At 37.1% G+C, this 16619-nt stretch overlaps 1 protein-coding gene across 1 annotated transcript in view; it reads right to left on the bottom strand.

Annotated features, from left to right (window-relative positions):
- The window catches only part of Tsr1 (Tsr1 ribosome assembly factor), a 256253-nt gene that overhangs the window by 149855 nt on the left and 89779 nt on the right, over nt 1–16619 (bottom strand). Inside the window, exon 8 of the mRNA XM_090371624.1 lies at nt 4090–4246. Coding sequence (XP_090227750.1) covers nt 4090–4246 — 157 coding nt within the window. The remainder of the gene's footprint in view (nt 1–4089; nt 4247–16619) is intronic.

Below are 16619 nucleotides of genomic sequence, written 5' to 3'. Positions count from 1 at the left end.
AGGCACGCTTGATACACATAAACAAAGCTGCGCGCACGTAGCAACTGAATAAACAACACCATAAAGGCAGAGATACACTATTAACACCTCACATTTCTAGGGGTTACTACCATAAAACAATAAAAATCCAGTTGCATTTCTGCTAGTGAAATCTGTTATAAACTGGTAGTAAACTCGATCTAATTGCATTTGCAATTATACCGATAGCTGGAATTGTGTTGGTTTTTACGTTATTATGGTGAAATGTGTTTCCCCTTCACTGATATAAAAAACATAAAAGCAGCAAAGTTGAATTTTGTTCATCTTTCGCTCTCATTCTCCGCCGTCGCACCGTATATCGATAACATATTAAAAACGACCTTGAAGATAGTGGGCGGCAGCGTTGCCAAACGAAAAAATCAAGAACCGCGTAACTCCGAGTTCGCGTAAGTCGGGGTATTACTGTACTTGGAAATCACCACGACAGAGAACAAAATTATATAAAATCAAATTGATTATATAATTATCAACTAAAGATATGCAATAGTATGTTAATGGCAAAGGCATATCCAGGAGAAGATATTACACCAGATCATAATCCAGTGGTAACAGTGCTGAGACCAAGCACTAAAAACTCCCACAGAAAAGAAGCCTTCAGATAGACAGAAGGAAGCTGAACAATGAGGAGGTAATGTAGACATTTATAAAATGTCATAGAAACACAGGTAGAAGTTTGGAATCAGAATATAACCAGAAAAGTAAATGAAGAAAGTCCTGAAATGATGTGGGATAACATAAAGTCTGTCATTAAGATAGCAGAGAAAAACTTTTTGAAAAAGGGGAAACATGCCTGGATAACAGAGAAGATATTAGAGCTGATGGAAAAGAGAAGTTACAAAAACTGACATGAACAATAATATAAAGAGATAAGTTGGTAAAATTGAAGAAGATAGATGAAACTAAAGGCCAATGGCTGGAAGAAAGATGTCAAGAAATTAAGGAACTGCAGAAAAGTCACGATTGTTCTAATTTGCATATAAAAGTAAAGGAGATGGCTCCATTGTACACGAAGAAGACCTAGATGCACGTAGTTGATGAAACAGGGAAAGCAGTGATGGACTAGAATACAAGCTGAATACAAGTGAAAGGTGAAAAAAATAGATCTTCAAAGCCCACAAATACTTCAATGTGAGGTGATGAAGGCTTTGAAAATGGCAAAGAGTGATAAGGCTGCTGGAGAGGATGGAATAGTGACAGAATATCTAAAATTGCTGGGTGAAAATGGCATTGAGAAAAAGAGACTCTTGACACATCAGCTCAACAAAGTTTATGACTCATGGAAAATTCCTCAGGATTGGTTGAAATCAACTTTCATACCATTACCAAAAAAAGCCAAATGCGAAGAACTGTGCAGAATATTAAACAGTCAGCCTCACGAGTCATACATTAAAGATACTTTTAAGAATAATTTATCTTTGCATCCAGGGCAAATGTGAAAAGGAAACAGGGAAAACTAAAGTTTGGATTTAGGAAGGGTGTAGGTACCAGAGAAGCTATATTCAGTCGTTTGGTATTAATAGAAAGGTGTCTGGAAATGCAACAAGATGTCATAGATGTCATGTTTCGCTTCCATCACTCCACATCAAACTGGTGCTCATGAAAAATTTCATGAAGGCTTTGGAAGTGAACAGTCCTGCATTCGCATACTTGCAAGAGAAATTCCCAAGACTTAGTACAGAGAAGATTAAGGCAGGCATTTTCATCAGTCTACAAATAAGGCAACCTTTCAAAGACAAACAGTTCGAATGTGTCTTTAGTGATAGTGAGAAATCAGCAAGGAAAGCCTTCCAAAATGTTTTGAGTGGTTTTCTAGGAAATGTTAAAGTCGGCAAAACTACAGGTAACTTGTAGAAAATCTCATTACTTCTTATGAAAAAATAGGGTGCAACATGTCACTGAAGATGCATTTTTGCATTCATACCTGGATTTCCCACTAAACTGTGGTGCAGTCAGCAACGAACATGGTGAGCACTTCCATCAAGCCATCGCAATGCCATGTTAGCCGATTATCACTGGATGGTGAAAAGGGGTGCTCCAGAGGCTGAATACAAGTGAAAGGTGAAAAAAAAAAACCCCACCAACCAAAAGTTGCATTTAGCAATTTGGATTTTATTTTTTGGAGTGCAGGTGACCTGAATGCATCCTCTGGTAACTGTGATATGTTTCAGAGTATAGTAGCGATGATACCACATTTAGTCTTCCACAATGATACACATTCTAGGGTATGTTCATGATTATAACACAGTCAAAACAAACCCAGAAGGCTAGTCTGAAGCTGAAAGTTCCTCAGCTAACTGATCAGTGAATATTCACTGACTAGCACCATTTCATTATTGCAATGGGTCTAAGGTGTAATGGTTGTTTGCACAGTCCAAGCAAACTAGTTTTCACATCCTGCACAAAATTATATAGACTAATGTTTACTCATTGCTAAGGATACAGAGTATTCCCCCTATAAATTCATTGCAATCTTTGGTGAACATCTTGATGCATACCCTCCATGAGGAAACAATTAATCACCATAAGCTGCTTTTCTTTTAGTAGGTTTGTTTTTTTGCTGTCAGCTAAGCTACCATACAGCTCTACAAGGTATAAAAACTAGGAAAATCTAGTTTTCCTAGATATGATATCCATTTGGATATCATATATAGTGAACAATTATTTTAAGGGTGTGTACAGGTTTCTGCAGAATAATAACTTTTCTGATTAAGTGGCCCAAATAACTTGTCATCCTTACAAATTCAGTATCAAAAGGGCTACTTCTGTATCTAAAATATTTAAATTTAATGCAATGATAAGACTATATACTGGTATTTTTAAGGGAAAAAAAAAAAACGATAAAGAATATATTCTGGATTTCTTATGTAGTTTGTTTGTTGATGCTAATCACATATAGCAACAATCAACCAAGCTCTGAAAATATAACAGAACTAAATGCTTTAATTCTGTCTGTATTTATCATTGCATTTGAAATTCAATCACTTACTTATGAACTTTCAGCCAGTGTGCCATGATTTTTGATTTTTTTTAAATTCAATTTATCACATACAGTAGACTGTCGAAATAACGGCACCCCAAATAATGGAACATTCGAGCTAATGACACATCGAGATCGGATGTTTATATACAGTGCAGATGTCTTGTTGTGCCGGAAAAAGAAAATGGCAAGTCACGTGATTACCGTATTTGTTTACATTAGCCATTTTGAAAGTGAATTCTGTACTGATATCACAGATTATACTGTTGTTTTAGATTCATTTTAAATTAAGAACCCCTCACAATGGCTCCTAAAGTTAATAAACCTCATACAGAGAAGAATGTTAAAACTTAGTGACAAACTTGATATGCAATCCAAACTACTACATTAGGGTCACCCAGAAAGTTAATTCATATACTCATGTGTATTGTGTAAATTGCGTGTGTTCTCTGGTCGATTTACCTGTTTTGCTGGAAGAAAACCTCCAATTTCTGGGGGAAAAAAAATTTGCTATCTATGCCTGAGACTGACAAACTCAGCCATGGAGTGAAAAAAGCCCATAAAAGTTCCTCATGCCATTGACAGGATTCGAACCCAGGCCTTTTCCACTTGGTGTGGGGAGGATGGTGACGATACCACTGTGCTACCTGTACAGACTAAACTTGATGTAATAAAGAAAATGGAATGGGGCATAAGTAGGAGTGTATTAATGGCACAATATAACATTGGATCGTCAACATGTTTATGTTTTTTTATGTGCAGTTAATAAAATTGCATTCTTAGTCTCTCTATTCCTTATTTATTCTTATTATTTCTGCATTAAATATATTAAAAATAAAACTTTCTAAATAATGGAAAAATCAAAATAATTGAACCTTGAATCCCTAAAGGTGCCATTATTCCCAAAGTCTACTGTATATTCTAATATCAAAGTGATAACCCTTATTCAGAAGAAATACATATGAAATAAGTATGTCATGATTCACACGATCAGTTATGATGATAACTTTTATCTCTGAAGATTCTCATAAGGTCTAAGAATTTACATGATTCAAATGGTTGTACAAGCTTACTTGGTTATCATTAGGCTTAAAGCTTATTTCTTCACCAAAGAGATGTGAACGCCGGTCTCGCAGTAATATCCTTCTTTGTCTCTGGGAACCAATTTGTCTTAGGACTATTAGTGCATCTTGGGGTTTATCTACAATATGTAGCTTTTCACCAGGAAATCTGAATTTTCAAAAAAATTGCATTTCATATACATAATAACAGGTTATTAAAAAACTATATACACAAATGTATAAAGCAATTGTTAATTATAATGTGGGATGTCAAAGAAACATTGTTCTTACTAAATAACAAACTACTAATGTAGCAAGCAAATGAATAGCACCTATGTAGTCCTTTTTAATTATTTAGCATTTTTATTTTATATACTGAACCTTTTTTCTGTTAAAAACATTTCTCTAATAATATGCTGGGGGAGAGAGTAGTTTAAACTGGTTAGAAGCTGCTACTTTTTTGAACAGTAAAGCGGAGGAGGAAAAATGCTGCAGACAAATATAATTGCAGATATTTATATTAGTATGGCTGTAAACCTTTGGCTTTCAGAAAGCAGGAAAAAATTATGAAAGTTTTTTTTTTTTTTTTTTAAATCCATTAAGACACCCCCCCTCTCCATCCCCCCCTTCTGAAATGTTGTGTCAAAGTTCTGTTTGTAACAATGGACCTGAATGATAGGATTTTCTGATAGCTGCAAAATTTTAAGTTTGCATTAAATGTTGCCTATCGTCCAGTAAAAGATAGTACTCAGTTTTCTCACAAGCTAAAGATCTCAAAAAGAGATCGACAAATATGGTTATGGATAAAGTCTATTTTTATTATTTAGGTTTCCAATATTTAATAAATATAAGTTAATTACATGCAAAGAAGTCTTTCTGTTACGGTGTAGAGTTCAAAAGGAAAACTAGAACAATGAGCTTTCCTGAATTATTGTAATAATCATTGTTTCTGATGAAACTGATTCAGGTTTTGCCAGTGGAGGTGGGTCTAGATGTGTAAGAATACAGAATTCATGAAAAGACTAAAATGTCATCTCTTTATAAATGGATATAAATTCATTTTAAGGCAAAAGAAATTGAGAAGATAACTGAAAACCTTACATCACTGAAGAAACCTCAGGAATAAACTGCAAGAAAGGTTTATTCACTTGAAGAACCTATCATTAAATATATGATGCAATCTGTTGATCATTTGCAGAGACCATGAAGAGAAGGAGTCATATGAAATGGGATGAGTGAGTGGTAGATGAAAAAATTAGTTTTAAGTAGACATTCTTGGACTAATGTTACTAGGGAGTCCCTGAGGGTTTAGTGCTGGACTCCATACTGTTTACAGTATTTATTAATGATAATGATGAAGGCATATCCAGTTGTCATCTAAGTTAGCATATGTATAAATATTGATAGGATGGTTAATGACAAGAATCAAGGTTCACTGCAACAAGACCTACAAAAATTAGGCAGGGAACTGAGAAGTGGCAATTGAGGTTTAACATTCATAAATGCAACTTACAGCATATGGGCAGCAGTAATACCAGAAAATAACATACTAATCAGGTGGTGGAGAACAAAAAAGACCTGGAGTAATTTTAGTCTGACACACATTCTGAGCAGTTCAGGCAGGCTGCAAGACAAGCTCATGGGGTTTCAATGATATACAGGAATTTTGGCAGTAGGGACAAGTAATTATCCCATTGTATAAGCACTGGTTAGGCCACATCTCGAGTACTACATAGAGGCCTGGAAGTTTCATTTTAAAAGGGATGGGGGATCTCTTGAAATGAGGGCAGAGAAGGGTAACCAGATTAGTCGACACAAAATGCTACCCATACTATGAAAGACTTCAGTTCTTCAAGCTGGGGGCATCTGGAAATGAGGAACCTGCAAGGAGACCTGATTGAAGTGTTGAAGGCTTTAAATGGTTTGTTTGTTAGTTTGTTATTTGGTGTTTTAGGAGCATTAGCAACTAAGGCCATATTGCTCCGGGATATGCGGTGGTCATTCCTTGACCTTTCCGCATACTCCGTATTTGGTGGTGACGGGCTCGAACCCCGGTCTAATCAAGAAGCATGTGCTACGCACTGCTGCTCCTTCCCACCTGGCTACGGAGGCGCCCGCTTTAAATGGATTGAGTAAACCAAATGCTGATAACATCTTTACTGTTTCTCTCACAAGACACATAAGACTTATATAAACATAAACTGAAAAAAGAAATCTGCTTTCAGACAGACAAATTATTAGAGGGGGATGGACTCATGAGTTGGGTAGTTTTTTTTCTGATGCTTCATGAGCTTGATTCCATGTATCATTTGCCATATACAAATACTAAATAAGTAGGGTACAGAAGACAAACAAGAGATGCTGGATTGTATCAAAGAGAGAAATGGTTAGGATCTATGACAGTGAGCATAAATTTTCCAGAACAAAAAAGGCATACTGAATTGTTGAAGTGTTACAAATACAAACAGGGCACATAACAAGAAACTGCATTATAATGCCCAACACATATAGCTCATTTAATATAACAGAAGGCCAACATTGCATTTAACCCCCAAGTTGCATGTTAATGATGGAATTAAGCCTACTTCTCATCAGGGTTAGGAAGCTGCTGGTCAGTTCTAAGATTGTCAAGGCCTGGCTTGATATCAAATTTAATTACCATGACTTAATCTTTTAGCAATCAGTAGCAATTTTAGCAATTCTTATATCGGAAATAAATTAGTAGGAGCCTTGAAATACAAATGTCAAAACTTAAATATTCTTGAGATGACTTTATTAAACAAGAATGGCTAAAAGAAGTTTGTCTTGCTAATCTTGAGTACTGCATATGAAATTAATGATGGAATTTTGTGGTTAACCTGTTTGTTTCATCTCAATGAGTGACTAATTTCCCTCTTATAGCCTGGAAGTCATGAACATGCAGTATATGTATTAGAAGTAGTTTGTCGAGAAAGCATAAGGGAGTCAAATATCCTTGATCTAATTCTCAACAAGGACTGTATACAGTGCCATAAAATAGAGTATCCAGAGAAATTTTGGTAGTCAAAGGAAAAGTTCAGCACTATGATGAACTCAAGCATTTTTTGAGCTCTATTAACCAGAGTCATTCCAGTTGAGAAGTACCTCAAAAGAAAGATGCCAAAATGGATAACAAGGGAGCTGAAAGACAATTGAGTAAAAGAAAAAGTGGATTAGTTAAATGCTATTTTGTGTGACATTGGTGCACACAAACCTTTACAAAATTAAACTATTATTGTGTGAGCAGATACATGATACAAACCTGCAATCCAAAAAAAAAAAAAAAAAATCAATAACTGTAAGACCATAAAAGAGTTAGCAAAAGCTTAAGATGCTGAAGTTCATGACAAGAATTATGCATTTAGTCAAAGCTCAATAAAGAGACAGCACTTACCACAATAATCCGTTGTGGTTATATGGATTATAAAACAGTAGTGTGAGAAATCATTGCTTAAACTAAAAACAGTGTTTAAAAATTGTGGCAAGGAAAGCGTGGTTTAAAAAGAGTAATTGAAAAAACTTAGCCTAGAGGAGGAAGGGTGCACCATATCTTCCTCTAGTTGTCTGAAATTATCTGAAATTAAAATTGGCCTTAATCCTCTAATTTTAATTTCAGATAATTTCAGACAACTAGAGGACGATATGGCGCAGCCTTCCTCCTCTAGACTAAGTTTTTTCAATTACTATTTTTAAACTACACTTTCCTTACCACAATGATTTCTCACACTGTTTTATGATCCATATAACCACAACGGATTATTGAAGTGAGTGCTGTTTCTTTATTAAGCTTTGACTAAATGCATAATAACTGCAAGATCCACAGTTAAAAGATATAGCTGATATAATTCTTGGTTTGTAGTGTATAAAAAACTGGTAATAGTGCAGAAATAAAGGAACCTCGGGTGTAAATAATCATGAATATGTTGGTTTTAAAAGAAGACAGAAAATGCAGAATATTTCTGAAGATAAATATTTATTTATGCTTAAAGCATTATATATAAAAAAAGTTGTTCCTCACAAAACTTAGTACACATATGGCAGAGGAAATTCATTAAATGAGCATCCTAAAGGATTCTAATTTAACAAATCAAAAGTGATCTGATACAAATTTGCTTTTCTGTCATTCAGCACACAAATATTGCAGGGGTGATTTGTTAAATGTACAACAGACTGAAACCTATGGAAACTAATATTTGCTATTCATCATTTTTAGGTGGTAAAAAAGGGCATTTCATCATAACAGAAAATAAGAAGTCTCCATAAAATATCTAACTGCAAAGATTGAAAGTTGAAACAAAAAAGGAGAATGCAGTTTCTTTTAGCACTGTGAATATTTCAAACAAAATTTGAGAGAAACCCGAACATAAAACTTAAATAAGTATGTATTAACCAAATGGTATAAATCTGCCATTATCTCACACACACACACACACACACACACACACACACACACACACACACACACACACACACACACACACACACACACACACACACACACACACACACACACACACACACACACACACACAGAGAGAGAGAGAGAGAGAGAGAGAGAGAGAGAGAGAGAGAGAGAGAGAGAGAGAGAGAGAGAGAGAGAGAGAGAGAGAGAGAGAGAGAGAGAGAGAGATGGTTTGCTTCATCTCAATGTCTTTTGGCTCGAATGTGCATAACTTTTATGTTTCTACATATAGATGTGTTTTTGTTGGAGCTGGTTTTTTTTTTTTTTTTTTTTTTGTGTGTGTTAGTTGTTGGCACATCGGCTTCAGTGACCATATTGCACCTTCCAAGTGTTTTTTTCATTTTCTACTCTGATCCAAGCCTGAGGCGGGATTCGAACCCGCTACCTCTGGGTTTCCAGGCAGGCACTTTACCCACCCGACTAGCCCGGTCGGCTTGTTGGAGCTAAAAAATTTATTCTTTCATACAAATTACTATACCCACACAGTTATTTATTGTTTGGTAAATATAACTCATTGCGTCATTAATGCAAACAGTACTTGTATTGTCCCCAAGAAATGGCCCAGACAATTTCAACCTGCGAAGAGAGAGAAAAAAAAAAAAAAAAAAAAACGGAAGTCGTACTTGGGGTTTAGTTTGTCTAGTTAAATTTTATAGGTGACAATGCAAGATCTGTCTGGAATGACTAAAAAGATAAGAGTACCATGGAACCTTTAAACTGAACTGAATGGGCAGCATTTACCTGAATTCTCACTCACTTACTCGCATGGGGGGGGGAAGAAAAGACAGATCCACGAACGTACTTCGCAGTTCTTGTTTGTATAATACATTTCCTTACAAACCGTTGAAATCTCAATTCATCTCAATTCCAAAACTTGTTTTCCCAATGGTAAATTGGCATGACAATGTGCGTTTTTATGATGTTATACTAAGGATAAGAGGCCTCTGTAGCCAAGTGGTCAGGAGCGGGAATGCAGTAGCACACGCTCTTTGAATAGACCGGGGTTCAAGACCCTGACTGCCGAATACGGTCGATCTGCCAACACGCACTGGACCAGCGTGGCAGATTATGGTCCATTTGCCTCAGCATGAATTGTTGAGGAGGCTTCCATCCTGCAGTGGGTTGATAATGGCTGCAATTTACTTTTTTTTTTTACTTTACTAAGGATGATTATCATTTTCACTAAGAGCAAATTATCACAAAGAACTACAAGCAACTATCAATATAATTCAAGGAATTCATTTTGGAAGCTACTAAGCTTTTCATACCAACTAAGTAATACTGTTCAAGGTTTAGGCCTATATGGATGTCATATGAACTAATGAGACTCGTGGCAGAGACGAAAAATGCTTGGGATGCATATAAATTATCAGGAGATACAGATGTCTATGGTAGATATAAGATATCTACCATAGAAAGTAGATAAACTTTCTATGGTAAGTTTATTTTGGCAAAGAAAAACAGTAAAGACTTCTTTACTTATATAAACCCTAGAAGGGGATGAAATAGATTGGTCTACTTGACATCGACAGTTCAATTGTTGATGAACCTGCTCAGGTTGCTGATAAACTGAATGAGTATTTTGCATCTACATTCACACGAGGAATATTTGTAGGGAAGTGGAAGCCAGAAGCTTATCAAACTCTGGCAGGGAGCTAAATGATTTTGTAATGACTGTGAGCAAAGTAGAGGAGAAATTGTTGAAATCGAACACAAGAACACCTGGAGTGGATGGGATATATCCAATTATATTAAAGGAAGCAGCAAAAGGAAGTAAGCAAACCCTTAGCTATAATTATGAAAGAGCTCCCTTGGACTCAGGGGAGGTCCCCATGGACTGGAGATCTGCAAATATGTCCCCAATTCACAAATGGCGAGCAAAGGGCAACATGAGTAATTATAGACCTGTTACTTTAACTTCTGTTCCAGGGAAAATAATGGAGTCACTGGTTAAAGAAGCAATGCAGGATCATCTAGACAAGACTGCAGTTATAGTTAAGACACAGCATGGGTTTGTTAAGTGGAAGTCTTGTCTGACAAATTTGATTGCATACTATGATGTGGCCACAAAGGAACTGAAATCAAAAAATAATTTTGATATTATATACTTGGATTTAGGAAAGCTTTTGATACTGTTGCATGGAAGACTTCTGTACAAATTGGAGCAGTATGACATTAAGGGCAAGTTGCTACAAAGGATAAAAGGATGGTAGAGTGAGAGAAGACAGAGTGGTATTCAATGGACACTGCTCTTCGCGGACTAATGTTCTTCTTCAAATAGGCCTCTGGGGTTGGAAATGTTCATGTTCACAATGACTGCATGATTCTACACCAACCATTATAAGCTTTTATTAAATAAATTAAAATAAATTAGGGTTGTGTGGTATTAATAATAAAAATAAAATAAAATAAGTAAAACGAATTGTACCATTATACCGGATAAAACTGATAAAATAAGATACCTGTCTGTGCAATAAAAATATAAAATACAATAAAATACCGATAAAAGTGATAAAATACTAAAGCTTTCAGATGCCTCTGCCTCCTTTTTCAACAGTGAAGCTTACGTACAGTACATCCTTAAATGTCAAGGTTCACAGCACGTGTTTCTACTGGGTAGAAACACGTGCTGTGAACCTTGGAGAAATGGAGAATGGGTAGTATTCTCATTCTTCACTGGAACCGGAAATTACTTGGGAGCATGCCAGGTGGAACCGTTCATCCCATCTAAGAACCACAGCTTAGAAGAGGGGATGAATGCAGATTCTCCTATTTGTATTGATAGTGTTACCCTCAGAGCAGCAAATTCATAAGCTTTCAAGCCACTTGCGGTCCCAAAATCTGTGTGCCTAGTCGGCAATAACAGCTTCATCAGGAGAGATTCGATAGTTCTCCCAAAAATGGTCCGCCAGACATCCCATAATTCGTGATCTTTATCAAGCTGATATGCTCCCCACATACAATCTTTAAACGGATGCTTTGTTTCACCAATGTAACATTCCCTGCAATCCGGGCATTTTATCTCATATATGACCATACATTCCATAGATTTTTTTTTTTTTTTTTGTTATTAGTTGTTGGCACATCGGCTTCTGTGGCCATAATGCACCTCCCAAAGTTTTTGCATTTTACTCTGATCCAATCGAACCCGCGACCTTTGGGTTGGCAGGCAGGCACTTTACCCAACTGGCTAGCCCGGTCGGCCATTCCATAGATATGGGGTCCTTAACCTTTGACACAACTGTGTGCAACCTCTGTCTGGTAGCTGCACACAGCGTGTCTGGCAATCGTCAAACGCCCGAGTTATACGCTCAGTTAGGCCCAGATAGTAGGGAAGTATGTGGTGGCAATGGGTGTAAATGGCTTTCTATGTCCGTGCACTGCTTCTCGGATACATTGATCTATGATCCTCTGGGGGTAGCCGCATTTTCTGAGATCTGCTGTGACACGTTTAATTTCTTATTTTCTATCCTCGGAGGTGCTGCAACGGGACCCAGCCCTATCCAGTAATGCCCTAATGACACTGTTCTTGTGCTGGTTGGCTTGTGCTGTATTGAAATGTGTGTATTGGCCCTGGCACATGGGTTTCCTATACACACTGGTTTTCATTCTAGGTCTCTCCCTATGTACCAACACACCAAGGAAGGGGAGGGTACCCTCTACTTCCACCTTTGAGGTGAACTGAACAAACGGGGAAAAGATATTGAGGAAACCAAGCACCTCATCCTCTCTCCCCCCTCCGAATAATTGCAAATGTATCATCGACATATCGTTTCCATGCAGTTGTGCGCAAGGAAATGATACTGCACTCAGGGTATCACAAAACTTCATATCTGATGCACAATTACCTGGTGGTATTTTTGTGCATCAGGATGTGCTTCATGATATGAAGTTTTGTGAGCAGTGCACAAGCTGCCAGAGCAGCTCATTGTTTCATGTCAAGGATATACAGCAATTCTGCTAGCAAGGATAAGGAGGTGACTGTCCCCTTGTATAAGGCAATGGTCAGGCCACACCTTGGGTACTGCATACAGGTCTTGAGCTCATTTTAGGAAGGATGTAGAGTTGTTGGAACGAGAAGGGCAATGAGATTGGTGAGTGGAACAAAGTGTTTGCTGCCAAGAAAGGCTTAAGTTCTGAAAATTGCAGCATCTGAAGACTAGGCACCTGTGAGGTAATTTAACTGAGGTGTATAAAGCCTTGAATGGTTTGAACATGCTCAATGCTGATGGGACTCTTCCTCTTGATCAGATTACTCACCTGAAGGGATATAAATTCAAACTGAGGAAAGAAAAGAATAAGTAGAATAAATGTGTATAAATTTGCCTTTAACCAGCTAGTGGTTGATAGTTTCAAAAAACCTGTTGTAGTGGAGGTCAACAACTTAAATAAGTTCAAGGCAGAACTAGACAAACATTTGGAATGAATGGATGGGTGAAATGGGAATTTTTTTTTTTTTTTTTGGCTGATACTATATAAGCCTGCTTTCTTGCATTATATGCTGCTACTAATGCAAATGCTAATTTCACTGATCTATTTATGTTACACCATGGCGATTTTCATTTTTACATTTATATTGTGGCTTATCAGACAGTATGAATTATTAATAAATGAAATAATTACTGCACCTTTATTATTGTGAGAGGCTATCAAGATTCTCTAACAGTATCACTTACACAGTCCAGGGAATGTTGCAATTTTATTGGTATATATTTCTATTCTCCAACTGCAACTTCTTCCAACTCTGAATGCTTTAAACTACTTAAAGCAAAGTGGAGCAGAGCATACATTAAGTATTATATCTAGAAAAAATCCAATTGCACCAGCCACGACATGACAAACATGCATTGGCTACAGAGTCAGATTTAAACTTGTTGTGACCCTAAACTATAACATGTATGAGGCCCTTCAGCGGTTCAATGTGACAACATTAAAAAAGAATTTTTAAGGGGGAATGAGGCCCCTTGTAATAAAAAAAAACAGTAAAGTGCAGCCATTATCAATCCACTGCAGGATGGAAGCCTCCTCAACAATTCATGCTGAGGGAAACGGACCATCATCTGCCACGCTGATCCAGTGCAGGTTGGCAGATCGACCATATTCAGCAGTCAGGGGCTTGAACCCCGGTCTACTCAAAGAGCGTGTGCTACTGCACTCCCGCTCCTGACCACTCGGCTATGGTAGCCTTGTAATATGCAGCCCTAAGCTGCAACTTGTTTAGCTTATGTGTAAATCCGGGCAAGATTGGCTAGGTAACATACCCAGAGCTTACCACCAAGGCACACAGGTTCTTTAAGAGATTAACTGATGAAGCCTTTTGTTAGTGGCAATCTTGTGGAATGGAGAAAGCCAAAACAGCATACAGTTACAAACACTAAATATCTTTGAGTTAAGTATATAATAACAGTGTCATTCCTGTATCAATGTCAGGCTATATATACAGTAAAAACCGGATAAGAAATTCCCACATAAGAAGTTTTTCCCCTCTGTACTAGGTTTGGTTTCTTAATTCTAACTATCAACTCTATATATTGTAAATTCTATATAATTTTCCTGCATAAGAAGTATGTGATAAAAAAATAGTGTATCATTATAAAGATGTTTTTCCATTTAATACATTTTTTAAATATAGAAATTATTTGTTTTTATATCAAACAATATAAACATTTTGGTAATTGAACAAGTTAGTGCATGGCAGCATTTTAGAATTTGATGGTATTCTACATTCGTAGAATACCATCAAAGTAGGTGAAATGGCATAGTTTTTTTTTTTTTTTTTTACATCTTATACTGTGAATGCCTTCACACGTAGTTGCCCTGATATTGCACTAATATCAGGGCAACTCGAATAAGCAATGCTTCGGCAGTGGAGAAGACTAATGCTACTTATTTTCAGTGGATACCAGTGGTATTCTCGGTGGTAGTGGTATCCGCCGAGAATAAGTAACATTAGTCTTCCCCACTGGCAAAGCGTTGCTTATTCGAGGGAGTGCAATATCAGGGCAACTCCTTGTGAAGGCATTAACAATATGAAATGTAACAAAAATGATGCCATTTCACCTACTTCGGTGATTTACTATGAACTAAAAAGATTGCTATGCATTAACTTGTTCGATTAATGAAATTTCCACAGTCTAAGGCTTTCTGTCCAAACCGTTTTAGTATAAACATTTTGATATAATGAAAGTGACATATTGCAATTGTTTTCATTGATATCCATAATTGGATAGCGTCAACCACGTTAATCGTTTGCCATTAAGTTCTGATGCTTCTGAACAGCTCTGAATTACTTAGTGGATTGTTGCTGCATCCTATTGTGATTGTGACCTTTAAGGTATGTTGAAAGCTGAATTTATAATACTTTATTTCTGTAGATTACCATTATAATTTTGGTAATTCTTCAAAGAATAAACATATTTTTGTCTATCTACCATACTGGTTCCAATTATTTGTCCCTCCTTGGTAGTTTTATTTTAATGCTACAAATATTAATTATTAATTATATTACATTATACTGATTATATGAGTACAATAATTAGCATTAGCATTAGTAGAGGCATATGATGCAAGAAAGCAAGCTTATTCAGCATCAGCCAAAAAAAAAAAAAAAAAAAAAAAAAACCCTCTCCCATTTCACCCCTCCGTTCGTTCTAAATACCTGTCCAGTTGAGCTTTAAATTTGTTTAGGCTATCAACTTCAACAACAAGTGATGGAAGTCGGTTCCACCAACCAACCACCCGCTGGCCAAAGGCAAATTTCCGCACATCTATCCGACATCCGTCCTTCCTCAATTTGAATTTATGCCCTCTGAGGTGATTATTCTGAGAAAGATGAAGAATCCCATTGGCATTGAGCATGCTCAAACCATTCAAAGCCTTATACACCTCTATCAGATCACCTCGCCGGTGCCTAGTCTCCAGACTCTGTAATTTGCAAAACTTAAGCCTTTCTTCGTAAGAGCAACCCTTTGTTCCATTCACTAATCTTGTTGCCCTTCTCTGTACCCGTTCCAGCAGCTCTACATCCTTCTTGAAATGAGGCCTCCAGACCTGTATACAGTACTCAAGATGTGGCCTAACCATTGCCTTATACAAGGGAATAATCACCTCCTTATCCCTGCTAGAAAAATTCCTGTATATCATTGACAAGACACCATGAGCTACTCTTGCAGCTCGTCTGCACTGCTCAGAGAACTTCATATCTGCCTGCATAATTACCCCCAGGTCCTTTTCATTCTCCACCACAGTCAGTGTAGTACCACAGAGTTGATACATTGCTCTGGGGTTACTGTTACCCATATGTAGTACTTTACATTTGTCAATGTTAAACTTCATTTGCCACCTCTCAGCCCATCTGTTCAACCTTTCCAGATCCTGTTGCAGCAGCATAGCGTCAGTAGTGTCCTTAACGACCCTGCCAACCTTTGTATCATCTGCAAACTTAGACATTAAACTTGATATCCCATCATCAATATCATTCATAAACACCAAAAACAACAATGGACCCAACACTGAACCTTGAGGAACTCCACTAATAACATTAGTCCACGTTGAGCAGTGTCCATTGATTACCACTCTCTGTCTTCTGCCACTCAACCATCCCCTTATCCATAGCAGCAATTTGCCTCCAATGCCACACTGCTCCAATTTGTGCAGCAGTCTTCCATGTGCAACAGTATCAAAAGCCTTTCTAAGATCCAAATATATAATATCAAAGTTATTCCCTGCATCCAGTTCTTTTGTGACTACATCATAGTATCCAATCAAATTGGTCAGGCAAGACCTGCCCTTAACAAAACCATGCTGCGTCTGAGCTATAACTGAATTCTTGTCTAGATGATCCTGCAGTGCTTCTTTAACCAGTGCCTCCATTAATTTACCTGGAACAGAAGTTAAATTAACAGGTCTATAATTACTTGTGTCAGCCTTTGATCCTCCTTTGTGAATTGGGGTTACATTTGCACATCTCCAGTCTATGGGTACCTCCCCTGAGTCCAAAGAAGCTCTCATAATTATGGCTAGGGGTTTGCATACTTCCTTTGCTGCCTCCTTTAATATAACT

Source organism: Mastigoproctus giganteus, chromosome 4, assembly GCF_048544385.1.
Source record: "Mastigoproctus giganteus isolate SK-2022 chromosome 4, ASM4854438v1, whole genome shotgun sequence".
Classification (NCBI taxonomy): Eukaryota; Metazoa; Arthropoda; class Arachnida; order Uropygi; family Thelyphonidae; genus Mastigoproctus; species Mastigoproctus giganteus.
Note: the sequence above shows the minus strand (reverse complement) of the source record. Positions and strands in the feature narration are given on the sequence as shown.